The 18,318-nt window shown below is 41.0% G+C and overlaps 1 protein-coding gene and 1 long non-coding RNA gene across 3 annotated transcripts; both read left to right on the forward strand.

The window, feature by feature from the left end:
• Positions 1-151: 151 nt before the first annotated feature.
• TTPA (alpha tocopherol transfer protein) lies at positions 152-18,250 on the forward strand. Of its 2 annotated transcripts, XM_075416077.1 has the most exons (5): positions 152-349; positions 7,720-7,873; positions 9,151-9,344; positions 13,301-13,411; positions 15,365-18,250. In XM_075416077.1, the coding sequence occupies exons 1-5, from the start codon at positions 155-157 to the stop codon at positions 15,542-15,544; spliced, it is 834 nt and encodes a 277-aa protein (XP_075272192.1). In that variant the 5' UTR covers positions 152-154; the 3' UTR covers positions 15,545-18,250. The 2 variants fall into 2 exon arrangements, with proteins under 2 accessions (XP_075272192.1, XP_075272193.1); XM_075416078.1 differs by lacking the exon at positions 13,301-13,411.
• LOC142360848 (uncharacterized) lies at positions 9,361-10,783 on the forward strand. Its single transcript, XR_012763432.1, has 2 exons — positions 9,361-10,070; positions 10,689-10,783. It is a non-coding gene; the product is annotated as an uncharacterized LOC142360848 (long non-coding RNA).
• Positions 18,251-18,318: the final 68 nt, after the last annotated feature.

Below are 18,318 nucleotides of genomic sequence, written 5' to 3' on the forward strand. Positions count from 1 at the left end.
GCCCGGGAGGGTGCTCAGGGGTTAAGCCCCGCCGGGGGCGGGGGCAGCCCGGCAGGGCTCGGCCGCGGCTCGGCTCCCAGCGGGACCAGCGAGGCGGCGGGGCTGAGCGCGGCCATCGCCTCGGAGCCGGCCGGCGGTGGCGGGAGGGGGGGGGATGTCGCAGGGGCCGGCTGGCGCGGCGCGCCTCAACGAGCTGCCCGACCACTCGCCGCGGGTGCGCGGCGCCGTCGCCGAGCTGCGGCGGCGGGCGGAGGCAGAGCCCGGGCAGCGCTGGCCGCAGCCCCTCGCCGACTCCTTCCTAGTGAGGTTCCTGCGCGCCAGAGACTTCCACCTGGACCTGGCCTGGAGGGTGAGGAGGGCCGGGGGGAGCGGGCGCAGCCGCCGCCGGTGGACCCCGCGGGGCTCCCGCCGCCCGCTGAGGTCGAGGAGACGGCGACAGACCCTCCCCGTGCGGAGGGTCCCCGCGGCGGCTGTCAGCCAGCCGGGCCCGGCCCCGGGGGCGTCGTCCCTTAGGCCCGCCGGGCTTCGCACCCCGCGGCCCCGCCGCCTCCGGGGTCCTCGCCTCAGGCCCGCGGGCTGCCGAGGCTCGGTGGCGGCGGGTGGGCCGGGGGACCGAGGAGCGGGCGGGGGTTGTCGGTGGGGCGGAGGGCGCGGGTGTCGGGCGGGTGAGCCGCGCTGCTTGGGTCGGCCGAGGCCACGCGTGGAGGTTCGGGCTGTCACGGGCGGCTCGTCGCGCGTGGCTTCGGCGTGGGGCCGTGTGAGCGTGCGGCGGCATGGCCGGCTTCGCGCAGCCGCCGTGAGGTAACGTGGAGGTTACGGTGGGTCTGGTACGGTCAAGTAACGTAGAGGTTGTGGTAAGTGTGGTGTGATCACAACTCCGGCCAGGGAAAAAGGACATCCTTATAGTGCCTACCGGGCTCGGATCACTAGTTACTGGTAACGCTACTAGTTTCACTACAGGCTCACAATTACGCTAACATAAAGCTACGAGTAAAAACTTTGTTTTCTCTTGGGGTTTAGTCATTTGAGATGCTCCTTTCAGGCTTTGGTAAGTTTTGGTGCTTTCCTGCCTGTTTGTGTGGCTCTTTGCCACACAGATAGTGCATGTGTAATTTTTATATCAAAAGGTACAAATTGTTATTAGTTGTTTCTTTTCTTGCATAAAGGTTGACAACCACTAACCCTTCTGAACAGAAAGTATTTCCAAATCTCACCAGGGCCAAAGCATTTATTCACTTGTGCCACCTGGAGACTGTGTTTTAGTGGAATTTGATGTTGATGATACAGCATTGCACAACAGATCTCACCTTTTAGTTTCTGACTTCTCTGCGCTGTAGATTTTCCAAGTTTAGCTACCATAAGAGAAGATCATTTGCATATGGGTGTATTGCAGGATCAGGGTAGCGAAACAAGAGTGTGAGAAATTAAATCAAAATCTTAATCACAAATAGCTTTAAAAATTGTATTTTATGTCCTTTCCATTTGGCTCATAAGACTTGTGTCATAGCTTTAAGCCTTTCCTCCTCAGCAGAACAACTAGCGAGTCAAGTCAGATTCCTTTGGATATTTGTGGATCTTACTTTTGCATGAAGTTGATGAGATTGTTTATATCAGACATGTGCACAAACAATTGTGGAACCGTGCCTTTTTTTTTCTTTTCCAACAAAAGCCATTTTGTTTTCCTGTATTCCTATGTTCCAAAAAGTAGGGGTTAAAGATGGCACTGTGCACCTCTAAATATGCACTTCTAGTTGCATTGCAAGTGGTTGTTATTGATAATCCTGTAGACAGGACAGTGGCACTTCAGAATCTGACCCATACGTTTCTACACTTCCTTGTGATTAGTTGACAAGTCTTGTAGGTAGGCCTAATCTTCAAGAGTGTGGAATCTAAACTAGGTTTAGAGATGGAGTCTACAAAGTAGCAAATTTCCTATACTCTTCTTGAGAATCAGCCCTCTAGGGCTGGGGACCTGTTCGGGAAAAATTAAGTCATTTTAGAATCTTTTCAGAATTTCTGAGTCTCCATAGGCTGCAAAGTTTCCGAATTTCTTGTTTGGACCCTTGTTTGAACTAAGATTCAGACATTTTCAAAAAACACCTGTATTTAATCTTTTCATCTAGAATTTCAGGCCTCCAAATGCTGTAGCTACTGTACTTAATCTTCCACACAGCAGCTGACGCTGATTTCTGGGTTGTTCCTATTACAGCATGGGAAGAAGAAAAGAAGTACTTTTTTTTTTTTTTTGTAAGGAATGTGTTTATCTGCAATTGGGTTATTAAAGCCCAAGAGAATTGTTGTGCAAAAATCTGTGGTGGTCATAAGATGTATATTCATCTAGCCCATGTGTGACCTCATGCAGAGGTTATGGTAGTACTTCATCCTAGACACAGCCCTCCCACCATCAGTCCAGACAGTGGCTGTTCCCTCCTGCCCTGGTTAGATGTTGTGTCTCAGGTTGGAGTTCAGGCTGATATGGTCCCATTTTGCCCACTGGGCTTCTGTGTACCGCTGCATAGTACTTGTAGAGCAGCTAAGGGATAATCAAAGTTTGTGGCTCTGTCAATGCTTATAACCAAAGGTCTTCAAGCTCTTGTCAAGCATCTTTCTTAGTATGGGCTTATACTTAGCCTTAAATGTGAATCAAGAGTCTGGCAACTGACCAGACTGTTTGTTGATGCATCCCTGGTTAATATTTGACACAGAGGTATCTGATTTCATTTTATCAACATTTGGAAATGCTTCAGAAAAGAATGATTGGGTAGATTGCGGCAAGGCATTCCATTTCTCAGTCTTTTATGACAACTCATTCCAATGGCAATGTTTTATGCTTTTTCACTGTCAATTCCAGATTTACTTTCAAGTACTGATCTGTTGGTGTATGTCATGCTAGAATAAAATCCACCACTGAAACGGGTAGCTGGGATTGAAGAACTTTAAGAAGACCTACAACTCTGAAGAAGTTTGTATTTAAAGCCAGTGATTATTCAATTGAGCTCAGTAACAGACTGTTCTCGTTATAAGTGAATTCTTTTTCTGCATGTTGAATCACAGGAAGGATTAGACTTGGCCTAGTGCTTTATCTTAGAAAGTGGCTGGAGATGTATGTATGAATCTGAACCACTTAAGCACAGGCTCCAGAAGAAGAGGTGAAGTTAAGCAGATAGTTTCCATGAAAGGATTTCAAATTCACGAATATTATTGGTAAGAAAGTGTGAAGTCCTTCTACATGAAATACTGGCAGAGATTTGTCTCTAGGAATGAGCAGAAAGTCCTTTGACACAGACTGACAATAACTGTCTAACAACACAACAAACCTTAAGTAGGTAAATAAGAAATTTTCTTGTCCTGTGAGACTTCTAGGCAATACTTACATACCTACCAAAACTTCACACTGAGAAGGAACAGTGTTATATCATTACAGCATCCTCTGTGTCTTTGTAATCCCTGTTAGAGATACAGGTATGGATGAGAAGCTAATGCTGCAAAATATTTCAGTCTGGATGTAAATTCGTACCTGAGCTGAGCATGTTGTTTGCTCAGTAATTTGTACAGATACACCTACCTACTATATATGCTGTGAACTGAGAAGCAGAGCAGTGGGTCTTTATTAATTGTTCTAAAGCAATGGGTTTATATATCCCTTTTTTTATGTACCAGCTATGTGTGTATGTTTTACTTCACTGTTGTGGTCAAAAATACTGTCACTTGGATCCAGTAGTGATATGTGAAATCTGGAGAACCTGCATCTCCTTTCCTCCATAAAGCTTTTTTGCTTAGTGCATGTTGTTATGTCCTTCCATTGCATCCCACAATTCTTGTATACTGCTAATTCTCAGTGATTTCAGGATACTGTCTTTTTGTACTTGAAATAGATTATACTCTGGGGAAAAGAATGAAAAGCTTTGAATTCAGTAAAAATGCAACACTGAAACCCTATGCCAAGAGATGTTTTTATAACACACCACTTAGACTTTTGTAAGCATCATTTTTATGGCACTCAAAACTGTTTAAATATGTAGCATCCTTCTAGGAATTCTGGTTGATACAAAGGTATATAGCCAGACTTTGTCTTTGCTCTGCATTTGACTTATAGAGGAATTAAGACTTCGTAGTGTGTTGTACTGCAAATAAGTTGCTTAGAATAACTATGATGTACAGGAAGGATTGTTTTCCGTAGTGTCATATATACCGCTGAGTCCCAGGCATTATCTCTGAGGATATTAACATCATTCAAATACAAATACCAAGTTTAAATCAGTTAATTGGCAGCTTTTCTTCTATCGGTACAGAGGGATTCCTCAAAAAGGATGGAAGAGCCCGTGTTAGGCTCTCTGACCTGACTGTTGAGGAAACACAAAGCAGTCAGCCAGTCTTCCCTTTGTGCTGAGCACAAGTGGCAAAGAGAATTGGGAAAGTTCTATGCCTCTGTAAAAATATTTTAAATTCATTGTGTATATCATATGTTTAAATTCTGTGTGTCGCTATATACACATATATAAAAAATACGCAAAATGTATATGCACAAAAGTGTATGTACGCGTATATATGCGTGTGTTTATATTCTAATGTTTGAGCTGTTGGTTTCTTCTACAAAGACTGTCAGTAGAAAACATTTTTTTCTCTAAACGTTGTGTGTATTTTTACAACTGCTGACACAGTAGAGGCCTAATTCTGCCTAGCATCCTTGTGAATACGAATAAATAGTTATTAATAAAGAAAAAATAATTTATGTATAGAAATACATTGCTTTCTGTAACAAGCACGTTGGTTTTATTTTTTTAATTCTAAGTAAAGTACGAAGTTCACTTTTCTTTGTTTTGTAGCACATGAATCTTGCATTAATCAGTAACTTTCATCCTGTCTGATGTTCAGAAATCTGGAACTATCCCCAACAGACCTCAGGAAAAAACTCTCTTAATTAATGCTTAACTCCAGACACTGGAATTCTTCATCCAGCTTTCCCCATTTATCAAGTTATCTTGCATCTATTTTCAGATGCTGAGCACATGCTAAGTAGGTTATTGAGTTTGTAAACATAGGTAATTATACATTGAGATGTCTTCCTTGCGTTCAAAGTGTGTGAGCCATTTTTTTATGCAAGATAATGAATGCTCCTGTTTTTCCTGATACTAGGTCACTTCATCGTCTACATCCAGACACTACTATATACAATAGTTACGTTTTTACTTGCTGTCTTTACAGAAGACATATTTTCTTTTTTTTTTTTTTTTTTTAAATATTCCATGTGAATTTCTGTGTTTAAACAATGTTAAACTAGAAATTTTCCAAATAAAGTAAAACTAGAAGTACCCACTGGTAGTCTGCTATATGTTTCAGGATTACTCATGTAAGTAGCTCTGGGTGACTTGAGTATGTTCAGCTGCTAGGAAAGGGATTGTTTCTATAAGTAAAAACTCACAGAAAATGTCCCCAAACTAGCTGTAGATGCTATGAAATATTAGCTAATGCTAACCTTTACTTCAGCTCTAAATTATTTCAGTTGATTAAATCAGATGGTTTTCAAAATCTGACAACTCTTCAGCATTCATGGGTTTCTGGGCAAGGGAAATATGCTTGGAGCATAGCCATGTTATGTGTCTACGTAAAAAGATGTACCACTTGCTTACATCATGGAAGGTGTCACGAGTATTCCAACCATATACTTACTTCTTAATCGACTTGCCAGTAGGTAAATCATGTCTTTCATAAGGATCTTGAGTGTGTCACAAGCTGTGAGCACCACTTCCTTCCTCCCAAGGTCCAGAACTTAAACCTTTGCCGTTTCCAACTTGAAAATCGTAAATATTCATGAAAATGAGAAACTAACTATACTGACAAGATACGATTATTTAGGGGATTGAATGAATGTATCGTTTTTATTCTTATCTTGGTTTTGGCAGACAGCTCTTCAAAGAGTTGTTTAAAATACATATGTAGTTGTTAGTTAGGTTCGTTAAGTTGAGGTACAACTGATTTTAGAAGAAAAGGGAGAAATGCTAAAGCTACAAATGTTTGCATAGTAGTTTTCAGAGTGTTTTTGTATTGTTGTTTAAGTGTCTGTGTTGGAAAGACCGAGGAAAAGAACGTAATGTGTTGACAGTGCTGTCTGGTTGGCACAAGACGGTGGGATTGCTCACAGTGCCCTTTGTACAGAGTGAAGTAGTAACAGAGTGGGATAATCAGAGTGCCTAATCAGGCCTGTTTTTGAAATCATAGTGAATTTCTGTTCCACGAATTAACTACTTTTGCCTACTTCGCGCCCCCCCCCCTTTTATTTGTTTGATTTTAAGATGGCCTAGGTGAACCAATTTAATGCAGATAAACCCTATATAAGCTTTCATTGTAGTGAACACATTTAATTTGTGAAACTGTGCTGAGGATCAGATGGTTATTTCCTGTTTGATGAAATATAGTAACAATTTGAAAGGCTAGCCTGTGTGTTCTACCTTTAAGATTTAAACCTACATTTGAGTTTGTAGTCAAACAAGGTACTGAAAAATTCTGATTCTCTGAGTTTGTTTGAAGGTCTCGGGTTAAAAGTCTAAACTGTAGCTGTTCAGGGAATTTAAATACAAAATCTAAATTACTTGTGAGAGCTCTCCCTCTACCCTCCAAACTGAATGCTAGAGAACTGAGCATGGGTGATACAGCAGAGGCAGAATTTAGCTGATGAATGGAGAGGAAGCTTTTTAGTAGACAGTCTTGCATAGCTTCCCACTTACCTATGCAATATGTCAAATAAATTTTAGTTGCAGGGCATAGCAGTTCATTTTCTCCACCACCACTTAATCAATATTAAAGCGAAACAGTAATTAGACTCAGAAGTTAGAACTACTACATCACCAACTTAATTTTTCATGATCCCTCTCTCAGATCACCTTTCACAGTATCATCTGTAATTTGCCTACATGGATGTTATCTCAGAAGGGAATGCCTTTAACTGACTCTTCCTTAGAGTCTGGCCGTTGTCTTTCAACACACAGCCCACCCACCCCGTGCCTTGGACGTACTGGCTTATGATGCTGCTTTCCAGCCTTAGGAACCAGGGTGGTCATGTCCCTGGTAATGGACAGGATCTCTGATTCTCGTTATTTCCACTTTGGGAAGGGAAATTGTCTAGTGGGTAATGGACCCACTACATTGTTGTAATCTGCCATTTCAGGGGGGTGGGAGGGTCTTAGAAAATGTTCTCTGGATATGCTGATGATCATACCTGTTTCAAATAGTAAATGAAAATTATTAATAACTGTGTGTACAAAATGGGCCCATACTTGGGGGGGGAAGGACTATAAAGGAGAATGTTCCTCTCTAAAATTTGGCACGTCTAAATTCAGCAAATCCTGAAAGAATCTGACACAGTATCAAACTGAATAACCCTAAAGGTAACCTGAGTGAGAAGACTGAGTTTTAGATGTATTTTACACAGAAACGACAGGCTTTTTCTGCATGTTCCAATTTTCTCTTTTGACACAAAATGACACCTGCAGTCCATTAATAATTTGACAGGACTCCAAAATCATCATAACAACTCACTCACTTGATCCAGTATAGCAACCTTCTGCTTCTAAGAGTGATTTGCTTAAAATAGGCAATGAAATTATAGCTAATTTAATGAACTAAACCTGACTGTGACCACATGTTGAAAACTTATTTTTAACTGTGCTCTTCATATAATACCTGATGCTTCTCTGACATCCACATTTATTTTTTTTCCAGTTATTGAAGAATTACCAGAAGTGGAGAATTGAATGTCCAGAAATAAGTGCAGATTTACAACCATATTCTGTTCTTGGTCTTTTGCGTGCTGGCTATCATGGAGTCCTGAGATCAAGGGACCCACGTGGAAGCAAAGTTCTGATATATAGAATTGGTGAGTGACAGAAGTGCTTGGACCAATTTCACACCTGGCTCTGGCACTGACGGTTTTGTTTTATTTTGTTTTGTGGGGGGTTTCTTGTTTACTTTGTTTTGTTTTGTGGTTTTTTTTAATTATCACAATTTCAAAAGTATTTTATGGGTACAACACCAGGGGTTGATAAAATTAGATAATATCAGAATGTCTTAACTAGAAAGGTAACATATTTATGTTCCCTGTTAGAAATACCTTTACATTAATTTAAAGATAAGTTTATTGAGCTGTTACAGTTACTTCATTTGACTTTATATACTGCTATGGGTAAAGCTGTACAATCCTTTATGAAGAACTTATTTTCTTTTTAGTGGAATTCTTCTCTGCATCAAAAGAAGTCTTAAGGTTAAAAGCCTAAACCTTGTGAGAATATGTGGTTATTTGGGTCTGAGAGTCCCAATGGTTACTTGATTCCATGCAAATTTTCAAAGCCGTGTTCTAAGAGTGTGGTATCGGTGCAGATGCAGCACAGAGTGGGGAGAAGAGGAACAAAAGGTGTACATCTAGTCATGTACCAACGTTTGGTTTAGTTCTGAATGAGAAGTAGTTCACTGGGTTTTCACTATTTATATGTAGCCAAAGAGCCCCATCTAACAACACTCTGAAGATGCTTGGTTTGTTTGATGCACTCCCAAAAGTCTTTTTTTAAAAGATGTAGTTAAATGATCATGTGTTACCATATTTGTGTTTGTGTTGGACAGAGACATAATTTTTGCCAGCTTTCAAAGTCTTGTTTTGTTATCAGCTGGTCTAGTAGAAAGTTGTGCTCTCTAAAGATTTCATCTAGGGTTAAGGCTCATCCCATGCAATTCCTTGCTCAGGCCTCAGGAAAACAAGTGAGATTCACTGAATCTTGGCAGAGTTACTGTACTGAAGAAAAATTAAATGACCGGATTGATGCTCTGTAGTTTCCACAAGCATGACTGTTACTGAATTAAGCTGTTCCTGTCAAAACCTTGTACTGGAGGCTATGGCCATAGGTGGAACATACTACCTTAGGTGGCATCTACAACCATCTCGATTAGGTGGTACCATCTACAAAAAGAGTTTGAAAGATGAGTGACAGAGCAGGCACACAAAATAACTTCTGTACTGTCAAATCTGTTTATTTCAGGACCTTTGATATTGCTGGTTCCTTCTTGTTCCTGAGAAGCACGTTAGAAGCAGTAGCAAGCAAAAAAAGTACAGGTGCATGTGGTATCCTCATGATAATGCAGTGCAATCTATTTAATCTTCAGGACAATGGGATCCCAAGTTATTTACAGCATATGATGTGTTTCGTGTAAGTCTCATCACATCTGAACTCATTGTAAAGGAGATTGAGACTCAGCGGAGTGGAGTCAAGGCTATCTTTGATCTTCAAGGGTGGAGATTTGCTCACGCATTGCAAATCAGTCCAGCAGTAGCCAAGAAAATTGCTGCTGTTCTCACAGTAAGTGTGACATACTGCTTTATGCTTCTTCATTGCTATAACTCCCAATTTTTGATCTCTTGGAAAATTTTTCAGCTATGGTATATTTTCCTTTCTTAGACCTTCTTAGAGTCTATGCAGTTTGAAAGAACAAAATCTTAAATCCATTAAAAGTCAGATAGCTCAGACATATGTTGTTGCGAATTTGACTTAAAGTATGTTCTTGTATAGCAGTAAATGTCTTTTAACCTCTGATGTTTTATAAGAACTCCACCAACCTGTTACGGATTTCATGAGAGTAAGAGCAGATAAAGCTCAATTTTGTAAGGATCTGTGTTCATTACCTCATTTCATCTCCTCTCTTCCATTCTTTTGTGCATAACTCAACGTTCAAGGCTTTTTCCCCCTGAGACTCAGAGAAGATGAGAAATAGTATGTGCTAAGAGTTAAGAGCAAGACAGTACTAACTTGTTACCGGTATGGATGATGCTATGTGACCATCCATCTGCTACCAACAGAATGTATAATGTTTACTTTCTGCTTGCTTTTTGATCCCCAACATGAGCATTATTTTGTGCAACTCGGTACTACCTCACCTCCTATTTTTACCAAATTTGTGGTGACTTTACTGTAAGACTAGCTCCTTTCTGTCAAATTTAGGTGAAATTTGCCAATGAATTTGAGAGGAAAAAAAAAAAGAATGAAAGGAAAAAAGAAGGGGACGGAGCATTGATAGGCAAGCTACAGGTGACCTTATAATCCCGTTTTTCTTCAGAAGTTAGGTTGAAAATCAGTGATAATAATAAAACTCTTAGCCTGTGATATGGAAATAAGCCAGGGAGATATCTCTTGCTCTGATTTGGTAAGGTTCATATCTGAGATTCAGTCAAAGCTTAATCATTGAACTAATATCATTGGAACTTCAGCTGTTCTTCCTTTTTGGTATCTACTGTAAAACTTCCATGAAACCAGCAGATATTCCCAACTTTTCACATCTAGAATAAGAACGCTTGATATTCATACAATCCTGGGCTAGATTTTGTGAGAACAGGACGTGTGAGAGTGTTTCAGTTGATTTATGAGGTGGTAGACAAGCTGCTAGTAATTTTTTAACCTTGAAATAAAGCAGAAAGGAGGTAGAATAGGATTTGCAATTACATCTAAGGCTTCTATCCATTATCTCAAATTTTCAAAAAGAAAATTATTTGAATGTGATGTTTCCATCTTGACCTATTTCAGATTTGTTGCATGGATTTCAGATTTCTAAGTGTTTATTATAGCTATTTAAAAAAATAAAAAATTTGTGTGTTTCCAGTGTTCTTTTCTGTAAGAGAAATAAGTTTTAACTCTTTTTATTTTTTTCAGATTCCTTTCATCACTTTAACGAGGTTTATATATTTCACCCAGAGATTGCTTTAATGTTCTTCAATATGCCTATAAGTAAAAATTAAGGAACCTTAGTTTCAACTCTGTGTTTTCCTTGAGAAGTAGGTTTTGCAAATTACTATCCTGTGTGAAGAAACAGAAGTTAATAGAAAGGAAGTATGTACTAAGAAATGGAAAGCATTCCTTAGGGCTCAGTTTTGGGTCCAGTCTTGTTTAACATCTTTATCAATAATCTGCATGAGAGGATTGAGTGCTCCCTGAGTAACTTTGCAGATGACACCAAGTGGAGTGGGAGTGTTGATTTGCTTGAGGGCAGGAAGGCACTGCAGAGGGATCTGGACAGGCTGGATCGATGGGCCGAGGCCACCTGTATGAGTTTCAACAACGCCAAATGCCGGGTCCTGCACTTGGGTGACAACAACCCCATGCAACGCTACAGGCTTGGGGAAGAGTGGCTGGAAAGCCGCCCAGCCGAAAAGGACCTTGGGGTGCTGGTCGACAGCCAGCTGAACATGAGCCAGCAGTGTGCCCAGGTGGCCAAGAAGGCCAAGGGCATCCTGGCTTGTGTCAGGAATAGCATGGCCAGCAGGAACAGGGAGGTGATCATGCCCCTGTACTTGGCACTGGTGAGGCCGCACCTGGAGTACTGTGTTCAGTTTTGGGCCCCTCACTACAAGAAGGACATTGAGGTGCTGGAGTGTGTCTGGAGAAGGGCAATGAGACTGGTGAAGGGTCTAGAGAACAAGTCTTATGAGGAGCGGGTGAGGGAGCTGGGGCTGTTTAGTCTGGAGTAGTGGAGGCTGAGGGGGGACCTTACTGCTCTCTACAACTACCTGAAATGAGGTTGTAGTGAGGCAGGTGTTGGTCTCTTCTCCCAGCTAACTAGTGATAGGACGAGAGGCAATGGCCTCAAGTTGCGTCAAGGGAGGTTTAGATTAGATATTAGGAAAAATTTCTTTACTGAAAGAGTGGTCAGACATTGGAATAGGCTGCCCAGGGAAGTGGATGAGTCACCATCCCTGGAGGTGTTAAAAAAAACGTGTAGATGTGGCACTTCGGGATATGGTTTAGTAGGCATGGTGGTTTTGGGTTGATTGTTGGACTTAATGATCTGTCCTGGGTTTGGCCAGAACAGGGTTAATTTTCACCGGAATCCAGGAAGGGGCACAGCCGGGGGGTGGGGGCTGACCCCACCTGGCCAAACAGAGCCCGGTATTCCATACCATGTGCCGTCACGCTGGGTTCTGGTGGGGGGGGCGGCGCGGCGGGAAGGCACTCGCGGCTTGGGGGGGCGCGGCACCGGTCCTGTTTCGGGAGAGCGGCTGTCTGGGTCGTGCGGTTCGTTGTTGTGTTTTCTCCTTATTTGTACCGTTGTTGTTCCTGTTTTCCCTCTGTTTGCTGTTCTGTTAAACTGCCCTTATCCCGACCCACCAGTTTCTGCCTCTTTCTTTCCATTCTCCTCCGCACGCCGGTGGGGGGAGGGGCGGCCGCGTGGCGCTTTTGTTGCCGGTGGCAGCCGAAACCGAAACATGATCTCAGAGGTCTTTTCCAAGCTATGATTCTATGACTCTATGATTCTAACCGTACTAAGATTAGTAAATGATATCATCTTGAAAAATCTGTTACCCCAGGCAACACCAAATTGTTTTGTGAAGAACATGATAGTAGACTTCAAGTGTATGATAACACATAATAACATGCAGTAAACCTGTAATCTGATAGTGTTAAGGTCTTTGTCATACATTAAAATCTAAAAGGAGTTGCACTTAAAAAATGTGTGGGTCTTGGGTTTTTTTATCCGTAGAAGAGTGCATGAAGTAATGTGAGAAAAGCTACTGTGCAGACAAATGTTTGTGAGAAGTACCTTTTTTATAAGCAGAAAACTTCTGGTTGCAGAGGTAGTATCAGGTGGGATACGAATGGAAGCTATTCTTTCCCCATTGCATAATGCTCTTTGAGCACTGCCATGTTTTCTTTTAACTTTCAAAGGTCTGGGACTTCTAAAGGAATCTTGAATGCAGATACAATTTTTGTTTTTATTTTCATCGTGTAAAACTGAACTTCTGGTTTGGGCAAATTCCCAGTAATTTCAAGGCTTGTCTCTAAATTATAAATATCATTTATTTAACTTAAAGATAGTAGCTTCAATGGTTTATATTTATATGTATTTACATATTATCCTTTAGGCTATGAATTGCCAATGAAAGCACAGGGCTAGATATTCTTTTGGTAAATTACCAGCAGAATCTCGGTTATGAAGAATTGTACCTCTGAGGAAAGACTGAGGGCAAGCTTTGTGTAGTTATGTGCGATTTGCTGAGGGTTTTTTTCTTTGGTTTTTTTGGCTGTTTTTTTTAATAGTCAGCCTCTCCACATGCTGTTTTTTATTTTTTTCCTTACAATGGGAGGAACAAGATGTGATTTTTCTAAGTGTTGTTGGGGCAGTGTAAATTAAGAACATTCCAAAGTGCAGGAATTGGCAAGGTCAGGAGGAATACTCTAACCTATGGACTAGATAATTTTCACAGACTTGTCCTTCACAACAGAATCCTTTGGTATTTCTTACGCTGTTTTTCATGTTATGTTGACAGGATTCCTTTCCACTAAAAGTTCGAGGTATCCACTTGATTAATGAGCCTTTATTCTTCCACCCAGTCTTCGCTCTAATTAAGCCTTTTCTCACTGAAAAAATAAAGGAACGGGTGAGTGCACACAAATATTTCTTTCTGCCACAACACCCTTACATGACAATCTGTAGCACTTCCCTTAGGATCTGGTACTCCTGAACACTGAAGAGCATCAGTCATTTTTGTGTGGTAGTGCCATACAGGCCTCCAGAATCTAAATGTAAAGCATTTGTAGTTATCAGTAATGTGAGAGTTGCAAGTGGTTGCTCTTATCGCCACTCTAAAGATAAAAACTGCTGTGACACAGAGAGGTTAAATAATTTGCTTGAGGTCACACAGCAGTTCTTCTGCAGAACTAGGAAGAAACAGGTCCCGGATCTCCCAGCACTCTGCCTATAAATGACAGCGGGAAATTGTCACTGAACAGTGATGTTGTGCAGAATTAGTAGAAGACAACTGTTGAGTCCTGAAAGACCTGCAGAGGCATTTATGCATCAAAAACAGGTCAGGTCTAACTTCAAAGGTTTTTTCCAAATAGCTTCTTGGTTGTTTTAAATGGTTTTGCAGCTTTAAGTCTGAAAACCCTGTTTGTATTTAGATGCAACAGCAGCTGCTTTATTGTAGCATAAGAAGAATATTAGGGGTTTCATCTGGCACAAAATGAAGTACTGTGAAGTATTAACAGCAGGACTAAAGTACAGAATAAACATCCCTGCCTATTGTTATTTCCACTCTGAAACCTTTTTGTCTCAGCACATGGATCTTGTGCATTTGCAGTAGTCACTGCACTCCAGGACAGTAGATCCAGATTTTTCTGGTCACCGTTAGCTGTTATTTGCCAGTTGCCTTTTCCTAGCATGTGTGTTTTGTACGGGAGAGAGGCAAGATTATTTCTGCTAGCCTTGAGCAGTCCCTCTCTCTCAAAAGATGATTAAAAAAAGGAGTATGGTCCAGCAGCCTGATGCTGTGGCCCTTCTTCTCTCACATTAATACTTGTGAAAAAAAGCCCCTCTTACCTGATCCAGCTCAGAATATCTTGGGCTAGAACTCAAAAAGCAGCAAAGAGGGCAGATGGACAGTAAAGGTCTAAAAGAAAACAAACCAGATATCTCAGTTCATGGAATGGAACAGCAGCAGATTATCTTGACCCCTGGCGTAGAGTTACAGGTATGATCTGAAAAAAAATCTCTAAGGGCCAGTTCCCTGTATCTTCGTAGGAATAATTGCTATTCACTCATCTGTCTTGACTTTGAGTGCATATGGTTGTAGTCTTTATGTAATAATAATTGCATAAAAATCTTTTCAGGTGTTAATAAGAGGCCTATAAAAGTATTTGACTGAAAAGTAATGAACAAGGCTTCAAAACACATAAAATAAAGCAGGAGGAGAAAAACCAAAATTACAGTATTACAAGCATTAAAGTGGAGGAGTCGTCCAGGATCTAATTTCATTTGGAACTGAAACATAAGGACTGACATAGATTCTTTTGAATATCCTCCTTAGCACTTGTCTGAACCTACATACAGACTACATAATGTTGTTTTTAAATACATGTGGCAGGACCAGATAGTAATGGCCAGGAGCCAAACACTTTTCTTGGAAATGACTCAGAAGCAAGCACACTGTATCTATCGTGACAAGACCAAACCCCAGTCTTCCCACGGTTTAGCTCATTTGAGCTGTTTGTATGTAGCGTGTACCCTTACCAGTGTCGCTAAACCAGTCTGGAACAAGTGTGTAGTTAGTTTTGGCTCCTGTGCTCACAGCTGCAGAAAATGTAGTTCTCTGGTTGTAGTCCATGCTTCATCAAGGTGCAGACACTGAGCAGGACAGAGTTTGAGCACCCACAGGAAACTCGCTTACATGGTATTTTCTTCTTCGTTTAAGGAGCTCATTGTGAACAAGTACACCTGTTTAGTCAAACCAAGCTGGTGGCTTCAGCTCTTGCCCCGAGTTTCTTTGCTGCCTGTTTTCATTCAGTAGCCTAGCATTCATACCCAAGTAAATGCTTTTCATATTTTGTTTTAGGTGTATATGCACGGAAGTAACTACATGCAGAGTCTGACTGAACACTTCCCCGTCAACATTCTCCCACAGGAATATGGGGGGGAGGAAGTCTCCATGGAAGAGCTGGCCAAGGAATGGACTGACTTTATAATAGCATCTGCAGATTATCTTCAGAGCATTTCTCTGATCGCCCAGGAATAACCTTGTTACAGTATCATATCAATTCTTGAACACTGGAAGTAGAAATAAGTTTAATATGAAATCTTTCATGTAAACTTGAAATTACTGTAAATGAAACCAATACGTTTTTGCAGGGCACAGTATTATATTGACTGCAATTTTATATTAACTGGAGTCTTATTAGTATTTATGTGTGAAGAGATTAATGAATTCTGCATGTTTGCATACTGTTTGTAACTGATTACCTTGTAGGCCAAGAAGCTGAACAGTGCATTGGATATCAGAGATTGACAGTGCTCCTGTTAAGTCTTTGGAGACAACTCATGTGCAGTAGTATAGTCCAAAACATTGTGCTTAGCTCTTGTACCTTGGCTTGTCAAGACAATAGGATGCAAAAAAGAACAGAACGTGAGTGGGGTAGACTAGTTTGCTGCGGAAGTATGACTACAGGCCTAATTTACAAGGCGTGAAAAGAGGCTGCTTTTTGGGTTGATTCTCAGGGAAAAAGGCTGTTTTGTTAGTTTGTGTCAGAATGAAAATGACCCAGCAATAACGAGACATTTGTGTTAATCTTTGTGCTGCTTGTGCAGCTTCCCTTTTTTGTGCTAACTAACACAGTAGTCTTCCAGTTTTATAGAGGAAGACAGGGAAAACACCATGTACCTGTTCTTCAAAGGACAGTATGAATCAGGAGGAGGAACTGGTGAGAGAGTCAAAACAACCTTGAAAATTCTAATTTTCTTTCTTTGGAGAGATACTGTCTATGGACAAGCTATAAGCAACTCAGATTCTGATCACCTTTAATTCCTACTGTAGAGCACCACAGAGGTTAGGAGCTCTGAGCTGTTGGCAGTATCTGTTTGTTTTGGAGGGTGAAGGAGATTATCCTTTGTAGGTCTGAACGTTAGAAGTACTAGTGGTGTGGTTTAAAGGTGCTTGTAGGTCACTTTGGACCTCAGTGTAGGAGATGCTGGCTATCTTAATTTTATTTTCAGAAAAATAATGGGCAACTCACCAGTCCATGTCTTCTGTTAAGTGCTGGAAGAAGTTATTTTTAATTTCAGTTGAGCCTTCCTCTTGATTTCTGTAGGGGTAATGAAAAAAAATCTGTCTGTAGTTATTGAAAACAATTTTTTTTAAGGGACATTATTCAGATGGGAGCACTGCATGTGTAAAAGCTGTCATTCCCATTACATAGCAGTATCATCCTGCAATCCCCAGTATTTAATAATCTAAAACACTATTTTACTTTTCACTTAGCTTTTTGTTAAAATCTCTGTTAGTACACCAATTGCTAGAGTTCATTTACCCCATTTTTAACTCTGTTTTGTAATAAGCCGGAGGGTCTTTGCGTAAGTGTTGTGTATTTAAGCATTCCATATGAATCTTCATATAAATGAATCCATAACAAAAGCTTTGTTTCTCAGGTAGCTAGAAATGCTAGCTTCGATTGTTTTGGAATCTTTAGGACACTGGGATGTTACAATAGTATCTGCTTAAGGGAGAGAAATGAGACTATCTTATTAAATCAGAGTGTCTAATTTTAGATTATCATTAATACTGCATTATTGCAAAGGGCATTGGAAACTGTTCTTTATTAGCAAGAGGAACATCAATGAAAGGCCTACAGAGTACCTGCGGGTTGTAATTTTTTCTCCTGTGGTAAGGTCAATGCCAGATACAAAATTCTTTCAAAACTGACGAGAACTTTATTTTTTTTTTTCTTTCAATTTCCTCAAGTGCATTTTTCATTCCTCTCTTTCAGGATATCTTTGATATGGAGCCTAAATTTAAAGAAATACTTTTTCAGATATATTTTCATATATTCATATCTTTCATATATCTTTCTTTTTCTTAGCTTGAACTATTTTGTGATACAAAAGCTCCTTAAACAGAGGAGTTCAGTGAAGTGCTAATTCTTCTTTATAAGAGAAATAAGCTAAGTAGTCAGGCATCTGGCACTTCTTCAAGTGTGTAACTCGAGTTCCGAATCATTTACGAACTGGAGAACTGAAGCTGTTGTCTTAATTTTACGCTTCTCCTAGTTTAGTCCTGGAATGTAAACCGCACAGAGGAACGAGCCGTGTTTCAGTGAACAGGAGAATTCAAACTTTTCCTATGAAACCAGTCTCTAACCGTTGCTGTTTTATGTAGCAGAGACTTTATTTGATTGCGTACATACATGCCCGCGGGCAGAATTTAGACGGGGTTTCTTTGATCTCCGTTTGGACCACGCCAGCTCTGTGAACATAAAGTCCTAAATGCCTTCAAAAATATCCTGAATGTATTATTAAATGGAAACGCGTGTGCGTAACACAACAGTCAGAGCACTGAGCGCAGTTGTTTTTTTGTGAACTGTTAATTATGTTTTAATGTTTACATGTTAGATGAAAGGTGGGAATGCTCTGTGAGGGACAGTGGCAGTTGCTGCTAATAACAGGGACACAAGAAAACGATGACATTTGCATGGTGAGTGGAAGAGGTGTTGGTGAGATGGGTGGTGGCGTGGCAGCTCTGGGCTGCGGAGTCAGCGGAACAGCGGAGTGAGGATCCCTGGAGCGCGTCGTGCTTCTCTGAGCGCGTCAGGAGCGTCTCTCAAAAGCAGGCTGATGTTCAGTGATGCAGATGTAATTTGCTACTGACTGTAAGCACAATGTAATGCAGAATGTTTTTAATGTTTTTACATAATAACAACACTATATCAATAAACCTTTTCTAGTTGAAGCAGCCTGGCCCCCGGCTCTCCCAGCGTTCCTCTTCCTCAGCCTTCCGCCCCGCCCCCGGAACTACATTTC

The sequence above is a fragment of the Opisthocomus hoazin genome, chromosome 3 (genome assembly GCF_030867145.1).
Source record: "Opisthocomus hoazin isolate bOpiHoa1 chromosome 3, bOpiHoa1.hap1, whole genome shotgun sequence".
Lineage (NCBI taxonomy): Eukaryota > Metazoa > Chordata > Aves > Opisthocomiformes > Opisthocomidae > Opisthocomus > Opisthocomus hoazin.